Genomic DNA, 24,556 nt, shown 5'->3' with positions numbered 1-24,556 from the left:
ATGTCACAATTTGGCTTGTACCCATTTGTTTACACAGCAAAACAATTTGTGTGCTAGCTTGGTTTTGTCAGCCAGCAGGTAGATAGTGTCTGCCAAAATGTATCTGCTAACTTCGCTTCACTCAGGTTTTTGTACAATCAGACAATGGCAGAATGTTGGAGGTCTATTGTGCTTTTGCACTGTATGTCAAAGCCACACTGGGAAGCAGTTATTAGTTAATAGAACAAAAGTTACTCGACCTTGATCGGGAGTGTAAAAGTAAAGGAAACCCATTGTTTTGTAGATTTGTAAGTACATAGGTACATAGCCTACTTACTGCAAATATGCTACACAAGTGCACAGCAACCACAGGATTCCTTTGTATATACAGGGTATATTAGAACCAAGCTACACAAATTGTGACGTTATCTATTTGTGCACTTGTCTGCTTAATTTTCGCTTTTTCTACTTATGTTTTATGGATTTAACTAATTATAGGTTTAGTGGCCAAGCTAGTTGTTACCAGCAAATATCAACTTTATTTCTTTTGAGCACGTTTTCAGTTTTTTCGGCTTTGTCATAGCCTAAATACATAAAATGATTGATTGATGATTATATACTTGTCCCCTTACTGGTACATAGGCTAACGCAATTGTCAATTAGGCTAGGCTGACCAGTTACGGTGGCGAAAGGTATCCTTATACAAGTTACAATTTAGTACCGGTGTTTAGGCTATATGCTACAAAATAAACTGAAATCCTTACTTTATAACTAAACGAATTAAAGTAAAAGTGTTCAAAATACGCTATTATGCCATTTTAAACTTACTTTAAGCACTGTCTTAAACCATCCCAGCGTCCTAGTCTTGTAGACCGACGCAAACTGAATAAGCAAACAAATGGCCTTGTGCCAACACGCTTAACGAGGCTGAAGGCGTTGACCTAAACATCAGCAACATGCATTTACAGTGCCGGGCAAAGCATTTTATCCAGTTTTTAATTTTATCTCACTTAGTCACTTGCTGGTTAACATAAGTTAGTCAAACTATGAGAGTTCAGCAAAGTATTGTCTGACCGTAGTAGGCCTAACCAGTATACCTAATGGCATGTTGACTCACAAAATTGCATCTACAGTAGGATAAAGGTGGAAACAAGCTTTATAAGTTTACCATAGTGAAAAGCTTGGCTAATGCACATAAATTTTTCAACACTATGCTTGGTGCACCCGAATATCGCTAAAAAAACAGGGCCCACAGGCTTTGTGTTTAGGCCATTGTTTATTGCAGACTGCAAAATGCACCATTTTGCACCCCGATTTCACTCGTTCTGCCCTCGGTCACCCTGATTTTGGCTGTTCTGCATCCCGACGTGTCGTCGAAAACTGCCAGTGCTTTCCTGACTCGTCAGTCTATAAACCAATTAGCTGGAAATCAGCCGGTTTACCAGAGTCCAGACAGGAAAGTTTGCTAAGTGCGCAGGGGATAGAAATTAACTGTGCATATACCCGACTAGAGAGTTTGGTGGTTTTTGACTAGAAATCGTGCGAGCAAATATGCAAATTATGTCGTCACTGAAGCCTCAACTCTTTGTTTATTTATCATAAATTGGCATTCAAGCAACAAGGTTTTCTTTGTTTATTATAAATGGGCGTGTTGAGTAAAATAGTCAGCTTGCATGTTGATGAATCTTGTGCAGGCTGATATCACACTTTCCACTACCGTGCGTATAACGGCTATTGTTTCATCTTGTTATGTGAGGATTTCTTGCCCAAAAAACATAAAACTTTCCAATGTGCGCCCGGGAATTTTTGCGAAGTAAGTTGCCATGTTCTCAGATATGTCTGCAAATTGTCTTTCATAGCGTCTTTAGTGGGTCACTTCACAAAAGGCATTGTGATAATGCATTACATGATCACAGAAGAACGATAGCTTTGTGCAGATCTAACAATCTCACATTGGGGAAATCTTCAACTTTCAGTTGCCCCCCCCACCATTTTTTTCATTTTCTTTCGAAAACTCGATGCCTATGCACCTACATATAGACGTAGCTAACATAGTTTTTCCTGAGGAAGCAAGCTCAAACTTGCAAAAGCTCGTGTTTATAGATGAAAGCCCACCTTTGAAATTTTGGTCATGGCTGGAAAATGTTGAAAAGCCTTGATTTAGCATTGTGGTTTGGTTGTGCTCCTAAATGTGAGTGCAGGAACAGATAGATCCGTTGCCAGCTTTCCAATGTGGAATACATAGGCCTATACCTTTGTAATTTTCATTAACATGTCAAAGTACTATAAATATAAGCATATAATATAGTGTATATATATACTTAAACTTATTTTTATGTTTAAAATGCATAATTCTACATCAACATGTTATGTATGGTTATGCAGCAAACTCTGTTAATGACCTAATGGAATCCATAGGTTTTTGTTAATTGCTTTTTCATGAGAAGGAAGAAGGTTTGGGTGAAATAAACATAATTTGTATAGTCTTTGTGACAATCCTCAGACTTACATATTCCATATACCGTGTATATACTCGAGTATAGGTCGAGATTTTCGCAACTTATTTTCACCTCAAAAAGCAGAGTATACACGGGACAAGCCAAAGTAAAATTTTTTCAGAGTAAAGTTTTTTCGGCAAATTCAACAACGGTTAGCTTAAAATTTGCCATGAATTTATTGCGCTTAATGGCCATTTTGTATAAATAACTTCACGACAACTCGCACACCTGCACAAGACAAATATCATGTGACACTTGCACGCACGAGACGAATATGAATTGCTTGCGTCACATGAGTTCTTCATAGGCTTGTCGTAAAGAAGTGCTGCTGAAGTTTACAGTTACGCCATTGCTACGTGAGTACTGGTAAGCTAGGCTAAAAAATCCACCACGAAGACAGGTTTGAAATGAAGATCAAGAACGGGGGATGGTAAGTTACTGAGGTACAGTCAGTGAAATGTATATGACACAAAAATTTTAGTTAGCGTCACTTAGTGGTGAACTCTCACCTATCCTTGAAATTTTCTTTCGGTATGTCGATGCCAGTACTTAGATGAACCACTGAATGGTAGTGCCGAGAATAAGCTAGTCGACTTATACACAAGACAATAAAAGATCTCAAATTTTCAGCGAAAAAGTAGAAGTTGACCTATACAAGAGGTCGACCTATACTCGAATATATATGATATATATATACTGTATGTTATAAGTGAGTTTATTTAAAAAATATATATAACACTTTGCCTTGTATAGATTAACTTAAATTGTGTTATTTTTTTGTAGTTTTGTTACTAAAGTATTTAATCGTTTTCCAAATGGAAACATGCCCTTACATGGTTCGTTGAAGAAAGGAAGTGATAGCAATTCACCGAGAAGTAGGACGTCATGTCTACGAACCCGCTCGACTAAAGACAAGAAAAAGGAGAAAGAGACAGACTCCAGAAGTGCTTCTCCGTCTCACACTATTTCACCATTTTCATCACGAAGGTCGTCCTGCGAAGAAATCGTAATTTTTCCAACCCCAGAAAAGCGAGATATGGATTCTTTGGGCAGAAAAGCATCCACCGGCAGTGATATTATCATCCATAGTGGCTCCGCTGATCTTTGCTCCCCTAGTCCCTCCTCCTCATCAGCTCATCAAGGTATTAAGAAACACGTTGGGAAGAAAACAGATGCTGAGAACAAACTTGTGCTTTTGGTTGACGACACTCGTTTCGTGATTAAGAAAAGTCTGTTCGCTTCCAAGCCTGACACGATGTTGGCCAAGATGTTTAGTTCGTGTATGATTGATGAAAGGGGTTGGACGAAACCAAATGAGAAAGGAGAATACGAAATAGCGGGGTTGGTGTCTGCTCATGTTTTCAAAGCGCTTCTTGAATATTACACTGACGGAATAGTCAATTGTCCTCCTGGTGTCCCGGTGATAGAGTTGCGTAATGCGTGCGAATATTTTCTCATACCCTTCACCCATGAAACAGTAAAATGTTCAAATCTGGGTGCATTCATGCACGAGATATCCAACGACGGCGCACGACAACAATTTATTGGATTTCTGGAAAAAGATATTCTTCCTCTGATGGTTAAAGTTGCCCAGAGTGGAGACAGGGAATGTCACATTGTTGTGCTCACTGATGAGGATAACGTTGAGTGGGATCCAAACTTTCCTCCTCAGATGGGCGAAGAGTACACAGAAATTGTTGCCAGCACCCCTCTGCACCGATTCTTCCGCTACATTGAGAATCGTGAGGTTGCAAAATCAGTTTTAAAGGATCGGGGACTTAAAAAGATTCGTCTCGGCATTGAAGGTTATCCGATTTCTATGGACCAAGTGAAGAGAAGAAGCACTGGCCGGCAGGAAGTCATCTATGATTACGTGCAGAGATCATTTATTGCCATGTCCTGGGAAAAAGAAGAAAGCCGATCCCGTCACGTTGATTTTCAATGTGTCACAAAGTCAAAAAGCATCACGAACCTTGTAGCGGCTGCAGCAGATACGCCACAGGACCATGGCCTCCTTATACAAGCTGAAGCTGAACTCAATGAGCAGCCAAACATGGCACTAAGAGATGAATTAGAAGACGCATAGCATGTACTGCTTCACTGCCACTACATGACCACATATCCACGGGGATATTTTTTGTTAATTGCATCTGTGATTTGGTTAGCGCTGACTTCTAAGTGTTACCTGTGTTTTTATCGATATATATATATCTATAGACCCGTGTGTGCTTGGCTGCTTTTGTGCTTCACTCAAAAACATCACAAAGTTATTTGGTAATAATTTAACTTTTTAGTGGTTTTCGTCCTTACAAATACACTATTTCTAACTGACATTGACTTTCTTGAGGAATTGTTGCTGAAATTTGCAGGATTGCAATCAATTTTTAAATCAATGATCATCATTTCTCCATCATTATTCTGACGATTTAATTTTTTGTTGTCCATATTTCATTGTGTTTAGTCATTTTTGTTGTATAATTATATATATATATACTGTACTTGTATTGCAATGACGTTACCATATTGCAATACGATACTGTACTTTGTGTCGGGATTTATGCATGCTTTTGCTCCAATGCAACAACAGAGCACAATTGATGGAATTCAAGAAATTGATAAATGTGTGAAATACATTGCAATACATTTGCGAATGTAACATTTTTTTGCCTATAGCTTGTGTTCACCTCAACCATAATGTTGATTCATTATTTTGTTATTGTTTAGTTGCAAATTTTTCATATACACTGTCGTATCTTGTTTGTGTAACATCTTCAAGATACTGGCTGAGCTGATGTATTGTGATGTGTTTGTCTCTGCTTGGCTTTTTAGCATGGATAGAATACCTGTGTCACTTCTTCCACCTGCAACGTCAAATACCATAAGTTGAATAACTTGACTGGTTGACACAAGTTAAGTTACCTGGTAGTTTGACAATCAATGTTACATGAGATGTGCTTATTGAAATTTTCTTCGGACGGTAAATGTGTTGTTAAAATGGATTCGTTCCAATGTGTTACATATGTCCACTTTTCCAATGTATTACATTTCAATAATGCACGGCATTATTAGTTATCATTATTTTGATGCTTCATTTAAAAAGTTAATGAACTCTTCAGTCCGTGCTTTTGGTTTTTCTCCTTTTTCTTTATTGAAACTTTGAAAAATCTTTGCTCTCTTATGTCCTGTGATACGGCGTACCTTTAAATGTGAATATTTATATATTTCTAGAGATGAAGCTGTGTTAAGCTTGTGTATATATTTTGTTGTATTAAATAAGTTGAATGTGTCTTGGTCAGTGCTTACGACAGAAATGTCTGAGAAACCTTCAGGTCTAAAAGCGCCATCAAAAATTTCAAAACTCGCCACCAAATCATGTGAGTATTTTTAGAGTGAAACACTCACATGCTGATGTGGTGAAAAATTGACAGAAAGTTTGGTTTGGAAAAGTCAGCTCATCTGTTTCATCAAGTGCATGTACTGTATACCTCACGCCTGTGTTGTGTGATAGCATTGAATCTATTTCAGATGATTGTGTGGTTTATTGTATGTGATTCAACTGTTGCAATATACGACATGTTTATGTGGAAGTGTAGTACAGCTAAGAAAAATGTAATGCTAATAACATGTTGATCCCATTGTATAAACCTATATATACTATTTGTATATATGTATATGTGTACATTGCCAGCAAATAACCGAGGTTGTCAGGGTAAAATTCCTCAACTCATTTTACTTTTGGCAGCGGGAATAAAGCCACCTAGCAGTTCCGCCAAATCTGCTTCTGCTCCTAGTGGCACACAAGAAGATGGAGATAACTTCATAATAGGTGACTCATTCAAGCTCATGTGATGTTTTACTTAAAATCATCCAAATGTAATAACAAGAGTGTCACTTTGTAATTTGCAATAAACTTCCCATATATATATACATTGCTCTTTCATCAGGTGATAGAGTTCTAGTGAGCGGGACAAAGCCGGGTCAAGTTTCGTTTCTCGGAGAGACACAATTTGCTCCGGGTCATTGGGCTGGCGTTGTGTTAGATTCACCGGTTGGCAAAAACGATGGGTGTGTTGGAGGCATTAGATATTTTCAGGTCAGTTCACATAAAAGGCTTGTGTGCTTGCAATAAACTTGTATTCTTACAGTCTGAAGACTAACAACTCTTAACCTTTTAAAGCATTCGAAATTAATGTTATTTTAAGTCTGGGTCTAGGTTTTCATTTTGGATAAAAATTACAATTGATATTCCATGCTATCCATGCATTAAACAATACAATATAGTGCTTTGTTTAGTGTGAGCCTCTACATGGTGTATTTGCTCGACCAAATAAATTGGTGAAAGCCAAAGACACACAAAAGAATGGCTCAGGTAAGTGTCCTGAAGCCACAATGTGTTACAAGCAGTGATAAATGCTGTTAGTACTGTGTAGTTGCTCTGTTTTTGAAGGCTGTTTTTTATGCAAAAACAAATTTAAAAATTTTTAAGTTTATTACCATTACAGCTGTTAAAAATATAAGATACAAAACTTATCGTTAAATTATTGACAACGATAATAATAGTTAATTACTAGAAATCCAGGTTGGAACCTCTCATTATTTTACTGATCAAGTATTTACAGTAACTGGTAACAGCATTTCATACGAAGTTCCTTGTGTTAAATGTCACTTTTGAATTAAAGCTAAAACTCCTGAAAACAACAAACCAAGCGTTGCAAAACCAAAAACATCGACGACAAAAACACCGAAAGCCGTCGCATTAACAGCAGCAAACTTGAAAGCGGCCGGGGTTGGAGGAAGCGAGCGACCAAAATCAGGTATTGGCTTGTCTAAAAAGTAAGACAGCGACATCCATAATTTCTCTTGAACGATGTAGATATTAAGACTGGGAATTTAGCCGATTGTTGTTGGACATTGTAGTATAGCATCGGCGGTTATCTGCCATAGACCCTAAATTGCAAGTCACCAGTTGATTGCACGTTCCAAAGATTTTGCTCCAGAGTCTTTCTTACATGTACGTTTTCACCTAATGGCTAACAAAATGTTTAGTGACTAAGAGTTTTTAGCCGCTAGCAGCAGTTACGGCTGTTGGTTAGACATTTTTCTCAGCCCTAGCAGATGTCACCAGAATGATATAACTACTTTAATTTTCAACTGTCGTCATTTGTGTTTAAATAAAGATGTGACATTTCAAAATGTGATCCCAGGTATACGAAGTCCAGCTTCATCAATAAGAAGCCTCAAATTAGGCACAACAAGCAGCACCAGAGCTGCCCCTAAGACCGGTGCATCTGATATCAAAATCGGTGACAGAGTTGTGGTGGGCGAAACAAAGATAGGTAGGTTTGTTAATGAGTGTCCATTTGTCCTGTGGAGTAGCTTTGTTTTGAAGGAAAACTGAATTCTAAATTTTTTTTATCCAGGCGCTGTTCGTTTCATTGGCGAAACTGAGTTCGCTAAAGGATGTTGGGTTGGCATTGAATTGGATGAGCCTGTGGGAAAGAATGATGGATCTGTTGCTGGGAAGAGGTACTCGTTTATTTCATTCCTAATATACTGATATTGAATTGTTTTTGAAGCGTACTGCGTGCCTTCAAAAACTAGTTTTATTTTTGCATCAGGTATTTCTCATGCACCTTAAATCATGGACTCTTTGCGCTAATTCACAAAGTTCAAAAAGTTGGATTTCCCGCCACAACTCCAAGTGAGTTTTGATTTCTATGTTAGAAACTGTAAATTTCGTCAACGAGTGATTTTGAACAGAGACTTGTCATTGTGTGATGTTTGTGCTACGTTAAAGTCCACATATGGCAATACTTCAGCACACGACAATGGTGCACTGGTGTTGTTCAAACAGGTCGGACAAAAGCTGCCGTAGGCAGTGCCGTGAAGAAAAGACCCGGTGTGAGGTCACCAGGGAGTTCAAATGCATCTGTGAGCAGCATAAGCTCTATATCAAGCATAAGCAAAAGACCTGCCAAGGTAAAAATATAAATTATGGTCATAAATGAGATTAGTTTGGCAGAATAATTTGCACAATTATGACGAACTTTTCGAATCAAAATTGCAATTACATGAACAGGCACATACACAAGCACATTGACACAATTACTCTTTAATTCTCAAAATACCTGATGACTGAAAGCAGCTTAACTGGTTCTGGCAAAAATGTCTACCTGCCTATATAAGATGTATAAAATAGTGAAATCAGTTATAGATATGTCAGCTTTCAGTTACTCGAAGTAATTTATTTGTTTGTTTGATTTAATGAACTTCTGCTGTAGTTTCTTGAGGGTCTTATCATAATTTTTATCTTCTGGCTTTCGTGCTTTTTGTAAGTTCCTATTTGTATATAATTTACTTGTCGACTTTTGATTTCAGCTTCGAACTGAAGTGTCGTCCCGATACAAGCAAAAAACGGCTGCCACTGGGGTCCAGGCATTGCAAGAAGCACTTGAGGAAAAACAGCAACATGTTGAATCTCTGATGGCTGAGCGTGACATGGAACGAAATCAGATGATGGAAGTTAATCTCACAGCAGCAGAGAAGCACGCTCAGTTGTCTAAACTTCAGGAAGCTCACGAAAACGTAAAAATCACAAAAATAACTCACACAGCTCTGTACAGTGCCAATCTATATGTCAATATAAGTAGCAGTGAGTCAGATTACTCTTTCCTCATCAATACAAAAAAGATTTTGTGGTGCTGTCTTCATATCATGTTCAATGCTCATGTCATCGTGACTTGCAGTACATGAAAGAAAAAGAGCAGGAATTGGACTCGCTGCGAGCTCTCATCGAAGAAGCTGATCGGGATAAAGTTCAACTCAGCCAGGAGCTGGAAGAATCAAAGAGGAATGTGGAAGATCTTCAGTTTCAAGTAGAGGAAGGGCAGATTTGTAAAGATGATTTAGAGGTAATGATTTTATAGATTAAATAAATTCTTGCAATCATTGTTTGTAAACCTTATTGTTTCTGTCAAAGTGGCTCGGTATTTCATTTATGTTGTGTACTGCATGCGCGCATGTATCTCTGCACAATAACTAACTTCATCAATTTTCGTTGCAAAAAAACTTACTGCCCGTTCATATCGTGATTGACCACTAAACGTGACTAAAACAGTCTGACCTGTTGCAATTGCGAGGCCGATACAAAGAGATGGGAAGCAGTCTTCATATTGAACGAAACAGGTCAACCAGCTTACAGACCAGCCTGGAAGAAACCAGGGTAAATAAATAAGCTAGGGCCGGAGAGTTTGGTTAATTGTTGTGATGGTGGTGTGTGAAGTTTGCGTCACAGTCAAACTTTCCCTCTTGGCAAACATGGTGCTTTGAAGATGTGCACTATTTGCTTTGGGTGGAAACATTTTTATGCAAAATTATTTCCTGGTTCACGATTCTTGTCCAAAAACCTGTTTGTTAACCAATATTAATAACTTGCTTGCATGCTTGTTTGCTGACCTTTTCAAGTAAGTTGGCATGTGGTGTGTTGTCTTGGTGTGAGAGTTGAAACATACAAAGTAGCTTGTTGCATGTTTTAAATGGTTCTGTATTTATGAAGGCTGGTCATTTTTTAACCAACTAGTTATGTTTTCCAGTAAATCTTATGGTTACAATATCATTATTGCATATGGAGCGTTGAATAAACAGTTCATTAACAATATGTAACATAAGCCGAAATTGTTCCATAGAATCCTTTACGTTGTGTGCTTTCAGTATGCATGGAATAATAAAATTGCACGATGGTCTTTACCTTACAAAGGTAAACAACTTCAGCTTTTTGTACATTTTATTTCTTTTGATAAAAGGCCTCAACAGTTGGCGATAAGTCGGAATTAGATGAACAACAACGAAGCCTTGAAGCAGCCAATGGAAAGATTGAAGAACTATCTTTACAGCTAAATGAAGCTCAGAAAGAGCAACCTAAGGTAATACGTTTCTTTGTATTTGATATTTTTGTAAGATGGTTATTTTACATTACCACTGAAAGATTAAGAATTTAGAACACCATATCACCTTGGTATGTATTATTATTATTAGTATTTGAGAAATAGTAAGGGTGCCAATTACTCGTCATTGTTACAAATCCTTAACATACTCGGAACATTTATTTGTAAAAATAACTTGAAGCATCACTTTGCGCCAGTTCATTTTGACAATAAAACTTTTGTGACATCCCTGATGGATCTTCAGGTTTCCGAAGATGATTCCCGCGTCTTCGAGTTGGAGGAGCAACTCGTTGAAGCTCGAGCAGGCCTTGAAGAGCAGGAGGATGCGATTGATAAGATGAAAGCGAAGTTGAAGTCAATTGAGGAAGAGAAATTAGAATTACTCAACGCGGTTCAGGATTTGGTAAAATTTCAACCTTGTTTTTGGAGGAAATGTTTTTGGTTGTTGTTTTGTTTGTTTGTATGTTGTTGTTTTCGAAAAACATTTTCAGTTTGGGGGTTTCACCTCACAATTTATGACTTAAACTGGAACTGACTTACAACTCCAGCGGCTTGGTAAATGTATCTTTCGTAACAAATTTTGTTGCTCCTACTGGTTTTATCGTTAAACTTACATCACAGTGATCTTAGATCTAGATCTAGATTTAGAGCGCTTCATTTAATCTATGCTGTGATATTAGTATCATTGTACTAGAGACTATCACAAACAAAATCTTATTTTATGCACTAGTCCTGTGCAATTGAAGTTTGCAGAACTCTTTTCAAGGAAGGATGCATGTTTTGTTAATTTGCTTTTCATAGGAATCGAATGCGACGGATATGGATGAGTTAGCAAGAGCTAGTGAAGCTGGTGCTGAACAAATCAGAAAACTAGAGCAAGACCTTGAAGATGCAAGGCAAAAGGCAAGTCTCTGTTTAATTGCTTGTTTACCCATAGCATGGTTGATTAAAATGTACCTACTAAGACCATATATGTGTTAGTCTTTGAGTTTAATGTTTTTCTTCCCATTTGTAGTGTGATGGACTGAATTCCTCTAACGCACAGTTACAACAACAATTGGATGAGATTCTACAAAGTTCCGGTGACAGCAATGCTCAAGTGAAAAGCTTGAGTGAAACACTTCACGCCAAAGAAAGGTACCAGCTGCTTTAGGCTTACTAGTAACATTGCTAGATGGGTAACACATTGCAAAGAATAAGTGCTCTATGGAGGCCTATGTTATGTTAATATATTTTTTGTTTTTGACACTATCAGTAAAATTTTGGAGCTTCAGTCCCTTCTGCAAGAATCAGCATCTGCAATAAAGTCCTTAAAGGTGGGATGTGCCGAAAAAATTATGTATTAAGAGCATGACAAGTGTTTTATTCGTTTATTAGCTATTTATGAGTTTATTATTGTAAATCAATTTTCAACATACCGTACAACAGTTTTTGCTGTTTTGTTTTTTATTTTTGTTAAAATTTTATTTCTAAACCGTAATTTTTGTTGGTTTCAACATTTTTAGAATGAAAATGACAAACATGTTTCGGATAGTAAATCTTCAGAGAGTAAAATCGATGAACTCCTGCAGAAGAACTTGGACTTTGAAGAGAAATACAAAATGTTGTTGTCCGAAAGAGATAACCGAGAAAATGAGCTCCTTGCATCTCTTCAGCAAGATAAAGAACAATTAACTAATTTGGAAAATGAAAAGAGGACATTTGAAGCAATGTGCGGCGAACTTGAAACAAAAGCGTCCGTTTTTGAAAATGAAGTTACTGAGGTAATAATGTTACTGAACAAAGCCTCAAAGAATGAGCTCTGTTCATATAATGCAAATGTCTTATTGCTCATGCAGAGATTTTATAGCATTTTGAACTTGTACCATGACATAATATGAAAATGAGTCATACAATATTTTTTCGCAGATTAAGTCGAAAAGCACTGAAGCTGAAAATGAATGGAAATTAAGGTTCGATTCCCTCGAAAAGGAGAAAGATGAAGCCGTAAAACTTCAGTCCGGCAGTGAAGAGCAGGTGAGCATTTTAAACAGGTTTTGGCCCGTGTCTTTGTTTTAACGAAAACCTTAAGCAGAAGTTATCACCTAAATTTCTCAACACACACAAAGTTCTTTAAGTAGTCTTTACCCATATGCTTGCGTATGTGCCTTCTGACGTAATCTGCACTTTTTTTATTTTGCTCTTCTCCAGATTGTCAGGTTGAGTGAGCAATTGGCCGACTTGCACAAAAGCCACAACAACACGAAACAAATGCTTGAGAATATGAGTCAGCAGAGTGGACAGGAAACGCAACATCTGTTGGAACAATTGTACAATCATTAAACTGCATAGTCATTATCGATGAGTACAGACTGAAAATGATATTGTATAAACAGAAACACTGCGCAAGAGGAGTTGACTGAAACTAATAGGAAACTCAAAGAATTGCAGCAGGAGAAAGACTTTGCGCAGAGGGTAAGTCTTGCACAAAGCACTGCTCAATTGAAAGTGTTCCTAACCTGGTAGTTCAATCGTTTTTTTGACCCTTCAATTAGCACGTAGTTGTAGTCACTTAAAACACCTAATTTATCATAGCTTGTGTGGCATGTGTTTATTCGTTGCATTAACTCCATGTTTGTCTCGTCACTTGTATGTTTGTGTGTGTTATTACCATGGCAACAGGGCTTAGCAGAGCTGGAAGGAATATGTTCAAGTATCAAAGAAGAAAAATTGAAGTTGCACTCACAGTTGGAGGAGTCTGAAACAAAACTATCCCAGTTCAGTGAGGTATGTATTGCATAGATGTGTTTGTTTTGCCGAAAAGTAAATTATTTGCTTCATCGACATTGGCCTCATGTAAATAACATCACTATATGGGTATTGACAATTACAATTGCAAATTTTCTCACCAAAAGTTGTCCCTTTCGCTACTAATAAATAAATGCACTGCGCATCCATGCGGGGAGGACTCAAGAGCATATTTTGGATGTTAGTTGAAGGAGGATGAGATTAAAGAGCTAGAAGATGCTAAACTCATCCTGGATCACAACCTTGCTGATGCACTGGTTCGTCATAAGCAGGAAACTAATGACAAGGATCAACACATTGCTGAGCTGCGGAGAAGTTTAAGTATTGCTGAAGAGGATAAAACCGCTGCGTTTAAAGCTTCCGATGGTCTCCAAACTGCTCTGGACAACACCAAGGATAAAAATCAGAATCTTGAACATGACATCACAATGAAGAACAATGATTTGCAGAATGTTACAAACTCTTTAAATGAATTTGAACAGAAATATGAACATCTTCAAAAGGAAAGTGAATCACTGACGAATCAAATACAAACATTGAAACACAACTTGGACTCAGCACTGACATCGTGTGATGAACTTAGGAACAACAATTCAAGTTTGACACGAAACCTTGAAGAAATTCAAGCTCTGATCACAGAGAAGGACACGAATATTGCTGGGCTTGAAACTGACATTTCTGCTTTAAAAAAGAACAAGGATGAACAAACTGCAGAGATTATTAAGCTTAAAACATCTCTTGGCTCCTTGGAGAAGACAAAATCTGGTCTGCAGGATGACTTGGCAAGATACTCAGAATTGTCAAGTGAATCCGAAAACAAACTACAGGCAAGTCTTGAGCAAATAAAGCAGTTTTATGTGGAAGTGGACTCTTTAAAAGCAGAAAACGCTTCAAGGGAGGAAGAATCTTCCAAGAAGCTTGCAGAAGCTCACATTGAAATTTCAAACCTGAAACAAGATCTTCTTAAGGTTGAGGAGGAACACAGATCAACAGTGAAAAATTTTGAAGAAGCAACAGCCAATTGTGATGTCATAAACGGACAACTACAGGAACTCTCAGGAAGTTTGCATGAAAAGGAAGATCATCTTCATCGAATGAAAGTGGAGAGAGACCGGTTAAAGTCTCTCCTGACTGAGAGTGAGGAAAATTCAAAATCTGATGATGCGCAGAGGATGAAGGTCACAGATGAACTGGAACAAACAAAATCGTCACTGTCAGAAGCATCAAAGGCAAGATAACTGGTGTCTGGGTCACAGTTTTTTTCTTCTAACCATCCGCACAAACCTGCAATGCTCTAGTTTAACCGCACACCACTGTAACTAACCTCATTTAAGACTCGGTAACGGAAGCTTGAGGGTGTTTCTGTGTTTGCTTGGTATGGGAACCTACACTTTCTTTCTTGAATTTCTCGGAGGTGTATTAATACTTAACATATAACTGCATAACACTGTGAATTCAAAACATTATGTTGCTCTTGGAATGGGTAAAATTACTACTGTTTTTACCGAACTTTGGAAAAAAATAACAATGCGGTTTTAACAAAATCGTTGGTGCACCAATAACTTTCAGTATCCTGGTGTGTATTTAAAGCATTTATATTTACATTGTTCCCATTAACTTGTAAATGAAGATAATTCCCATTACACAGAAAGTGAACAGCCTGCAGACAACGCTTGATGATAGCGAGGTTGCTCGTAACTCACTCGAAGCATCTCTTGCACTAGTTGAAGCGAACTGTGCTGGCCTCAATTGCAAACTTGTTGAATCAAATGACGACGTTGAGGAGAAAGCCAAGGTACTGATCCTTTTTGTTCAGCGCACTGCTAACGACAATCTGTTGATTGTTTGTGTTGTTGTAAAATATGGCGTACACGATTTATTCTCATTTAAAGCCTCAGTTGATTGACAATGTACACCACAGGTTGTACCAGAGCGTTATCGCAAAATCTTTACTTGGAAACTTTATATTAACCTTCAGATCATTCAAGCATTGGAGAAGGAAAAAGATTTACTTACGATAGAATCAACAAAACTGAATGAAAGTCTGATTTCCTCCAGTGATAAAGTCGCTTCTCTTGTGGAAGAAAACTCAACAAAGGATGCAGAGTTGGTGAAGATAAAGGAGAATCTTCATGAAAAGAGCGAACAAGCTCACAATTTGCAGCAGCAGCTTGACCTAAAATCTAATGAACAGGAGAGACTAAATGAAAAGGTGACCACACAGTGCACTGAGATCATCATTTAGTGATGCATCAGGTTCAAAGGGTCTTTTCCAAGACAAATACAAATATAATAGTCTCGTACAAAGCGAATTTAACTTGATATTAATTTCTTATCAATCTCTGCTACAGGTTGCTCACTTGAATGCTGACATGTCCTCAATGAGAGAGAAACTTGAAGCGTCTGTAGCGGAGAGTGAAGCGAGAAATCAGAGAGCTGTGGAGAGTGTAAACGCTCTTCGCAACATCGAGACGGAGAAGCGGACACTGGAGGAGAAATTGAAGAGCATCACTGAGCAGCAAGGAAGTGTTGAGCAGGTGAATCAGTCGTCATCGCTAAATGATTTCAAAATTAACGTTTAATGGAAACTTTTTGCTCTTTTTGATCTGTCATAAGTTGACTTTTCGCACTCTTTAAAACGACTTTGTATTACTTCTGGTGCTAATTTGTACTTAATGGTGTTTGCACTTTGGTAGAAATCATTTCAATATTTGGACAAAATCCAAACTCTTGAAAAAGCCAACGGCCAACTTAGCTCCGATATTGAGTTACAAGTTGATGCTTACCAGAAATTACAAACTATTTTCGATGAAATTTTCAAGTAAGGTTTTGTAACTTAGCTGAATGAATGTACAAACTGGGTGGTGTAACATGTGTAATTTACGTGCAAGCTACAGTTATATTTTTAACATTTCTATTTATATGTATACTTTTAATAACTTAGATAAAGTTTCCCGGTTACCTTTTGTAACCAAGTAAATAAATGCACAAGCTGACATGGCGCTTCTAATCTACTTGGCAAATTACCGTGCTTAACCATGCTCTGCAGTGAGAGAGACAAACTGCTGGCAAAATGCCGTGATTTGGAAACCACCCTTGATAACGCCCATCAGGAGAAGTTAAGTACTGAAACTTTGCATAGAAATAAAGTTAAAGAAATGGAAGACCGTGAAAACGAGTTGCAGAACGAAATAAAAAAGAATGTGGAGGCTTTTGACACTTTAAAACAGGTTAGATGCCTGACACAAAATAAAGATCAATGCTTTATGTGCTTTCGCGATTTTTTCCTGTTCTGTAAGTGCAATAAATTGTATAACAAAACCATAATTTTATGTGCATTTTCCACTTTTCACAGAAATCTGAAGCGGATGAAAACACGTTGAAATTACAGATAGACGACATGGATTCCCTCATGAGCAAACTGAAGGATTCTGAACAACGTTGCACGGAACTGGGTGAAAATGTCTCAAAACACTTGCAAGATATCAGCAATTTGCAGAATGAAATTACAGGCCGTACTGAGCGGCAGCAAAAACAAAACGAAGAAATTCTTCACCTGAAAGAGATCTGTGAAGAAAAGTCTCGAACTGCAGAAAAACTGGACAAAGATTTAAGCGACAGAAATGAAGAATTCAAAGCCCTTGTCAATGAGAAAGAAAATCTTCAAACCAACCTGGATGGGTTGAAAACCATGTTGCAGGAGACACAAGTGAAGTTGGAATCCTACATGAAAGAAAATGAAACTTTAAATCAAAATTTGAATCATGTCAAGTCCGAAAACACAGAACTCGTAGCAAAAATGCAAATGAACGGAGAGGATCTGCAGAAAGAGATGGCTCGGATATCCGAAGAAAAAGTTGAACTGAAATCAAATTGTGACAAATTAACCGCAGAGATAGATGCCGTTAAATCCGAACTGAGTACGGTGACAGCGTCATCTGAGCAACTTCGAGCTGATTTAAGCAAACTCAGAAGTGATAAGGAATTTGTGGATAATTTGTTACAGAGTAAAACGTCCGAGTATGGTGAACTTCACATCAGGTTTTCCACTCTATCAGTTGACAATGAAAATTTTCAGACTGAATTAGCAACTGCCGACTCAAAATTGCAAGATTTATCGACCGAATTCACTGCCCTAAAAACTGCCCATGACGCACTTACCTCTGAACTACTTACTGCCTCTAGTGAGAAAGAAGCCCTTTCCCAAAAGTTAACCGAATCGACTGAATTATGTCGCACTCATTCATCCGACCTTGATGCTACAAAATCGATGAACATCTCGCTTGAAGAAGAATTATCAACATTAAAAACTGAAATTTCACATTTCAAGAAAACTATTGAATCCATGGAAAATGCACTTAACGATAGCAAAAATAAAGAAACACGTTTGCAATCTAACATAGAAGAAATTACCAAAGCTCGAGACCAAGTGATCAGTGAACTTGACACTGCAAAGCAAACCTTGTGCAATATTGAAACTGCCAAATCAGCGTTAGAAGAAAATCATCAACGATTGTTGAAAGACTTGGAGACCTCCAAAGGATCTGCCGATGTTCAGACCCAGGCACTCAGGTTCTACAGCTTTCACCCATTCTTTGTGGGTTACTTCATATTTAAGTGTATTACTTGTCAGTCTAAACCAGTGGTTCCCAAACTTTTTCAGCTTGGGGCACACTAGAAAAATTATAAAACGCTCGCGGCACACTTACAAGAGAAGAAAAGTTGCTTTAAAAAATTACCCTACTCTATCGGCAATGCCATAATTGGTTTCATCATCACATGTGCTTATTTATCAGCTATTGAAGCAGTTAGAAAGCTTTTAAGTTGCATATGCTTGTCTGCATGCCTTATTTTAAATATTTATACAGTCCTTTCCAAAATTCCATAAAGATTCGCGGCACACCTGAGAATTTGTGGCGGCACATTAGTGTGCCACGGCACACAGTTTGGGAATCACTGGTCTAAACACTATACAAATTTAAGCAATTCGTATCAACCCATATGAACTTGAAAACAAAGAACATCTTTGATAGATCAATCTGCATGTGGCAAATTATCTGCGGTCACTGGTTGAAACTAAACATTTTGTTTGATATTTTAGTGGCCAAGTCAACTCCTTGCAGCAACAGCTGGAGCAAGCTCAAGCGGAAAAAGTCCAACTTTCTTCCCAGATAACATCCCTCCAGTCTGACCTTGAAGTGGAAAAGCAAGGTCATGTGGATGCTCAGGATCAGCTCACAGAAGCAGAACAACATCGCATCAAACTTGACGATGAGAAAAATTTTCTTCGAACCGAACTTATCAAGCTTCAGGAAGGTCTCAGTTTGAAAGAAGCAGAATTGCAAGAATTGAAAACTGAGAGAGCAAATTTCTCTTCGAAGAATGAAGAGCTAGAAGTAGCCATAAAAGAAAAGGAGATAAAGTAAAGTAGTTTTGTTAAAATGAACTCAGATAAAGATAAAGTTGTAGTGACAATTGTTGTGTGGCAAATAAAATCCTCGTGTGTGTTTGTATCTGAAATATCTTTTGCTGACCCCTTCACAGAATAAATGAAATTATAAAAGTAAGCGAAGAAGAAAAGGAAAAGCTATCGATGGAACTTGAAAAAATAAACAATGAATTAAAACAGGTTAGTGGCTGGTATCGATTCACAATAAATCATTTGGGTTTGTATGCGACATTATTTTATACAAATATACTTGTATTAATATATTCTACATAAATGAATGAATAACATACATACATTCATACATGAATAACGTGATAGTATGTGTAATTATGTACAGTACATTATACTGTGCTGGACTAGCTTATGAGTGTTAATAACTTTTAGGTTCAAATGGAAAAGTCAACCTTGAGCACAGACTTAAATGAAGAAAATAAAACACTCAAAGTTGAGATGGAACTACTACGCTCTACCAATGTCAAGGTTATTGCTTTATTTGGTGATTGTTTAATTTATTCGACTCTGTTTAATTCAACCCCATAATCCAGGCTTAATGAATATTTGGCTAAAATGTCAAAGGTTGAATTGTCACGGAACTCGTTATTCCAGTAGTGATATAGATGTCGACACATTGATTTCTATTATCTATTTTTTGCAGACTGACTCCGACAGCCAAGTTAAGATCGAGAGTTTGTTAAAAGAGAGAGATGAGGTTTTGTCGGAAAAAAAGAAATTTGAAGATGACCTAAAAGAACTCACTGCTCAGTTGAAAATTAGAGACGAGGTTACTTTGGTCAATTAAAGTCTCTGCGTTTTATTTTTTATTTTCTTCGTAGAACATCACAATGAGCAACAACCTTCCCATGTGGCACCATTTTCCTTAATTTATATTTTCTATTGTAGTACCGGTAGTTGTTATTCTATGTTTTTAGGAGCATGTGGCCCTGTCTGCCGATAAAAACAAAGTTTCAACAGAATTGGAGAAGACTTCAAAAGAGCTTTCTCTTGCTAACCAGGTGCCATGGAGATATAATATAAACATAAAATATATGTGATATAATTAAAACTATCGTTTATTGAAGATTTCAATGTAATCAATGCAATCTATGTAATCTACAGGATACATTTTAATAAAATAAGTTAATATTTATGATTAATTATTGATTACCTATATCTTATTACATATATGGTACCATATGTGTTGTGACAGATAACTTACAGTTAACTCATTGTATTGTACATTTGGATTTGTACCATTAAGTGTTTTGTTGAAGTTGTTCTTGTTCCTGTTGCCTACGTGTCATTTTGTTTCAAATTGGCATGTGCATTTAAACATACGTAGAGATCACTTGTCTTGCTTATGATTCTTTGAAAGGTTTTTATGCTTAATGCTGTTATTATTTTGTATATTGAGTTTGAGTTAGTTTGCTAATTATAATGAAACGATTAGGAGATTTTTAATACTGGCACTTATGATTAATTGGTTAAACTTTTGTTTGTTATTTTTCTTAACACGATTTATAAGTATATAGTAACTTACTCATTTTTAACTAATCGATTTGCACGTAGTTAATTAATCTTCCCATAATCGTTTTAATAGTGTGTGTCAATTTTATTTCTGAAAACTGTCCAATATAATTTTAATTCTTATCTTAATACACGTTAAATTGCAAGAAATGTTAATTGTAATTGATAAGTATAACATCAGATTTCAATGAGCAACTGCTGAATAATGTACTTATTTCACTAATTGTTGATAAACAGACTCCTTGAAGTCTTATCCCAATAACATTGTAAAATTATATTGGTAGAAATTTCTGAGTCTGCAAGAAGACATGAAACGTCTCAATGGTGATGAAAGGTCACATTCAGAACACATCTCGATTTTGGAAGAAGAAAAGAAAAACGTTTGTTAAATTTTAATAAGATAGACTAACTGTCTAAATGGCTTCTTTTATTTTATACGAAAACATTTTTGTAGCTCTCGTCTGAAAAAGAAGCACTGTGGGCAAAGTTGTCAAAGATGGAAAAAAGGTGGGTTTTAAGGTTTTTTGTTGCAATATTTCACCAGCAATACTCAATTACACATGATGTTTAATTTAGTACCCTACGGCTTTATCTTAGCAATGCAAAACACAACTAGCATTGGTTAACTTTAATTTTGATTTGATGATTTTCCTGTCGACAAGAAGTAGTATTAGTTGAGTTAATTGCCACCTCTTGATAAAGTGACCAATTATTATTAGGCGTAGTTGGTAGTTAGGTAAATAAAATTTATATCTGTTTAAGACATTAATTAATTCCAGTCACAACTAATTATAATGTTTTGTACAGTACTTTTGTTTAACTTAAATGCAGTATTCTGTGATCTGTGCAGTGTTTCTTGACTTCACATTAAATGCTGATGCAGATTACTGTTATTTAGTTTTTATATATCAATGAGTCCTGTAGTATGTTGTTCTATTTCTCTCTCTATCATAAATTTTTATATGATAGAGTGAGACAAACTGACAGATATGTGTAGGTTTAATAGTTAGTGTTCATGCCCCACATGCGTTCCATTGCACGATTTCTCTTGTCATACTACAACTATTTTGCGTTTACATCCAAAAAGCCATTTCATTTTTAAACAAATTTAATATGCCATGTACTATACAGTGAATAAATTCTTCTGTTTCAGCACACCCAGTTTGGAAGCAAGGTACTTGCATGATATGTTTTGAAGGTGCATCCCTGTGCTCAGTTGCATGAAAGATACGAAGTTTTTGTTAGGCATTATAACTGTTCCTTTTGTAATTATGTTGAATATACATTTGCATGTTATCCCAGAGATTCTTACGGCTTGCATGTGGTCACGGAAGTTGCATGTTGGCAGTTTCAGCAATCAGCATGTGTTGGATTTGAGATTACTATATTGAATTTTTGTTTATTGGGTTGTTTGCTGAAGGTTAAAGCGTCAAGGCTTATAGAGAACTCGAACTTGAACTTACAAATGAAAAGTTACAAGTGTGGAATGGCCCATTGTACTGCAGATGGCATGCTTATTGCAACTTGGTGCTTTTATTTTGTTTAACATGCCAAGTTGCAAAGAAAGCTTTTTAGTTTTTCATTCCTTCAAAGGTTGTTTAATGATGAGATATTTTTGCAAGCTGCATTGTCTCAAAATATCTTAAACACGCAGAGAAAATGCTCTGAAGAAGGAATTTGCAGCCGAACGAAACTCTCTTCAAAAATCTTTGGACATTACGACCTCTTTGGTGGAAGAAAAGAACAAAGAAATGGAAGCTTGTAGAAATGAGGTTTGTGACGTCATAAAGTGTTAGTTAGATCACAATTTCTTGGCTGAACACATTTACCGTTTGCTCTTGGCCAGATCACTTATTTGAAAGGTGAGCAGGTCATGCTGGCGAGTCTTAAATCGAGTGTCACCCAACTTGAGGCGGAGAAACTCAAGCTGAGTGAGAGACTTCAACGAACTGAAAATGAACTTGCTATGAGCAAACCAACTCAAGGTAAGATGCATTGTTTCACCGGTTATTAATATCTTATAATAGTTGCGCTTAGACGAAATGCCAATTTTCATGGAAAAAGAATTCATCTCATACACTTTAAGAACCGTCTTTTAATCACGATATCATTATATCGAAGCAAATGTCAACACCGCTGCAAGTGAACCCGCTGACGGCAGCCAGGTCGATTTCCTCAACAAGGTGATATTCGATCAACAGCTGAAGATGGAGACCCTGCACAAAAGAATAACCGAGCTTGAGAACATGGCGTTGAACGGAGATGACGAGTTGGACGATACTTATGATGAAGGGTCTGTTTTGTCTTGGAAACTTAACGCAAAATTATGCAGCGTGCATCATACATTTAGTCAAGTTTTGTCAATATAGGATGTGCATTTTGTGCAAGTACTCTTCGTAAATAGCGCAGTGATATATTTGTGTTGCCTGTAGTTTTAAGCCTGAAACGTTTAGACTGATAATACTGTAATGGAAATGAAAATAATTAATAAATCGAGGCATTATGTATGGAATATTTATTCAATGCCATCAACTCCCAGTGAACACAAGCGTCCCGCCCCTCGCTTATTCTGCGACATCTGTGACGTATTCGATCAACACGACACCGAGGATTGTCCGACGCAGTCAATGGGAAGCACCGAGATGGACCACGGAGCGGACCACCACTACACTAGAGGGCAGGAGAGAGCATATTGCGACGATTGCGAAGGTTAGTTGTCAGGCTAATTTTACTTTTGTATTTGCTTATTTCGTCGGTATGAAATACGACGACTTGATAACTTTACGTAGCCTATGTGGCTTCAATGCTGTTTAAATGTATGTACACATAGTCTGCCTTTCGGTTAGCGTAGTTTAGGGCTAAATTCGGTACAAAGGTCAACAAAAGGTTTAAGGTTAACAAGAGTGGGATGTAAAGTGCGGTGACATAAATATATGAGCTTGTTTTCAAAATAAACTTCTCCTTTCTTGCAGTATTTGGCCACACATCCTACACATGCATGCAAGTTGCCAGCAACGATGCTATAAGTAATGTTTAAACCTGTTTGATGTTTTGTCTATGTGTGTGGAATACTTGGCTTGCGTTTCAACACACAACCTTTTGTATTAAGGAACAATTTTACAATAGATATATTAAAATTTTAACTTTAGACACTAATTTTTGCAATAACCTCTCTGCGTGAAGTGTTGTAAGGATGTTGCGTTTAAGTGAAGTCCTGAAATCTGAGTGTGTGTTTGTTTGTTGAATAAAATTAACAGATTAACGCACTATGGTTGCCACCAGGCATAATAATCATCCAATGTAAAGCACAACTGGTGAAAAACAGAACTTTAGATTTTTGTCGACGTTTCATTAACCCTGATGAAGTTAACTTCATCAAGGCAATATTTCAATGCCAATCATTTCCCTGATGAAGTTTACCCGAATGGGTTAATGAAACATCGAAAGAAAAATAAAGTTCTGTTTTTCACCACTTGGGCTTATGTTTGGTGATTAACGGAATAACATTTAATTCATAACGATTTTAACGGGACCAACTTACTTTAACTAAATGTCGTTGACTTTGAAATTTTAAAGTCATTACTTTTAAAGCTGTTTCACTCGAAACTTCGTAAACTTTTTTCAAAATCGCTTTAACCCAAAAATCTAAACTTATTTGGATTTGTAGAACTTCATTTCGAACTAAAATCAACAGCTTCTATCTTAATAAAGTAGCTAAGTGTTAAGCCCTTGTTACGACTACCATTCTCAATTATGACGTTATAATTGCAGAGTTCGGTCATTGGACAGAGAATTGCGAGGAGCAGGAGATGTACTGAGGTGTCAGCTTCAACGAGCTCATTCACCATACAACTTCTTTTGTTGCGCGTAGTTTATTTCGTAGATGGCGCATAGCAAAGAGCCCTATACCCGGGTTATTAGTGTAATAATTGCAATTTGTTCATTTCAAGTCTATACAAACATTATAAGCCATGGATGTCTGTCGAACCTATGTACACGTTGTAGGTTGCGAATCAGTTTCCTTGCACAGATATTTTTACTTTTCATCAAAATTATTTGGATGTAGTTGCACTGAACCAATGTCCTGCAGTGTGTCGTGCTATGCGGTACTGATATAGTTCAATTTTGTATAGCTACTGTGTACTTACAGTTCCATTCTTTGCATAGTTGAACCCTTTGTCTAAAAACTTTTTCTGAAGTTCTTAATATATTTTGTTTGGTGGAAGATGATTATTAATATGAATTGTTGAAATGTGCCTGTATATTACTGATCGAGTTATTTTCGAAAAGTTCTACTTTGTCAAAGGCCGCGTAGTGTTTGTCTTCGGGCAGGTTTAGAGTAAAATCAGCGGCAGACTTTCAGCCGAAATTGATTT

General features: G+C 37.0%; 2 protein-coding genes across 7 annotated transcripts; both read left to right on the top strand.

Annotated features, from left to right (window-relative positions):
* The first annotated feature begins 170 nt into the window (after positions 1-170).
* On the top strand, positions 171-5,706 carry LOC143447162 (BTB/POZ domain-containing protein 10-like). The gene has a single exon (XM_076947115.1). The coding sequence runs from the start codon at positions 3,301-3,303 to the stop codon at positions 4,561-4,563; it is 1,263 nt and encodes a 420-aa protein (XP_076803230.1). The 5' UTR covers positions 171-3,300; the 3' UTR covers positions 4,564-5,706.
* An 8-nt stretch (positions 5,707-5,714) lies between these two features.
* LOC143447160 (uncharacterized) lies at positions 5,715-24,486 on the top strand. Of its 6 annotated transcripts, XM_076947112.1 has the most exons (44): positions 5,715-5,851; positions 6,220-6,303; positions 6,422-6,570; positions 6,771-6,846; positions 7,157-7,291; positions 7,682-7,813; positions 7,898-8,003; positions 8,096-8,178; positions 8,332-8,456; positions 8,856-9,062; positions 9,224-9,388; positions 9,595-9,699; positions 10,280-10,399; positions 10,665-10,823; positions 11,222-11,323; positions 11,436-11,557; positions 11,676-11,736; positions 11,926-12,183; positions 12,329-12,436; positions 12,611-12,729; positions 12,796-12,874; positions 13,082-13,186; positions 13,393-14,034; positions 14,176-14,436; positions 14,856-15,002; positions 15,186-15,419; positions 15,559-15,744; positions 15,904-16,028; positions 16,257-16,437; positions 16,563-17,779; positions 18,309-18,629; positions 18,752-18,836; positions 19,041-19,136; positions 19,312-19,437; positions 19,586-19,669; positions 20,465-20,560; positions 20,635-20,687; positions 21,334-21,354; positions 21,835-21,952; positions 22,027-22,165; positions 22,302-22,473; positions 22,720-22,889; positions 23,153-23,206; positions 23,952-24,486. In XM_076947112.1, the coding sequence occupies exons 1-44, from the start codon at positions 5,788-5,790 to the stop codon at positions 23,996-23,998; spliced, it is 7,239 nt and encodes a 2,412-aa protein (XP_076803227.1). In that variant the 5' UTR covers positions 5,715-5,787; the 3' UTR covers positions 23,999-24,486. The 6 variants fall into 6 exon arrangements, with proteins under 6 accessions (XP_076803227.1, XP_076803223.1, XP_076803226.1 ...); XM_076947108.1 differs by having other exon boundaries at positions 13,393-14,436; XM_076947111.1 differs by lacking the exon at positions 9,595-9,699 and having other exon boundaries at positions 13,393-14,436.
* The last annotated feature ends 70 nt before the right edge of the window (positions 24,487-24,556 follow it).

This window comes from Clavelina lepadiformis, chromosome 2 (genome assembly GCF_947623445.1).
Source record: "Clavelina lepadiformis chromosome 2, kaClaLepa1.1, whole genome shotgun sequence".
Taxonomy (NCBI): domain Eukaryota; kingdom Metazoa; phylum Chordata; class Ascidiacea; order Aplousobranchia; family Clavelinidae; genus Clavelina; species Clavelina lepadiformis.
The sequence above is the reverse complement of the archived record's forward strand: the minus strand, read 5'-3'. Positions and strand labels throughout refer to the sequence as shown.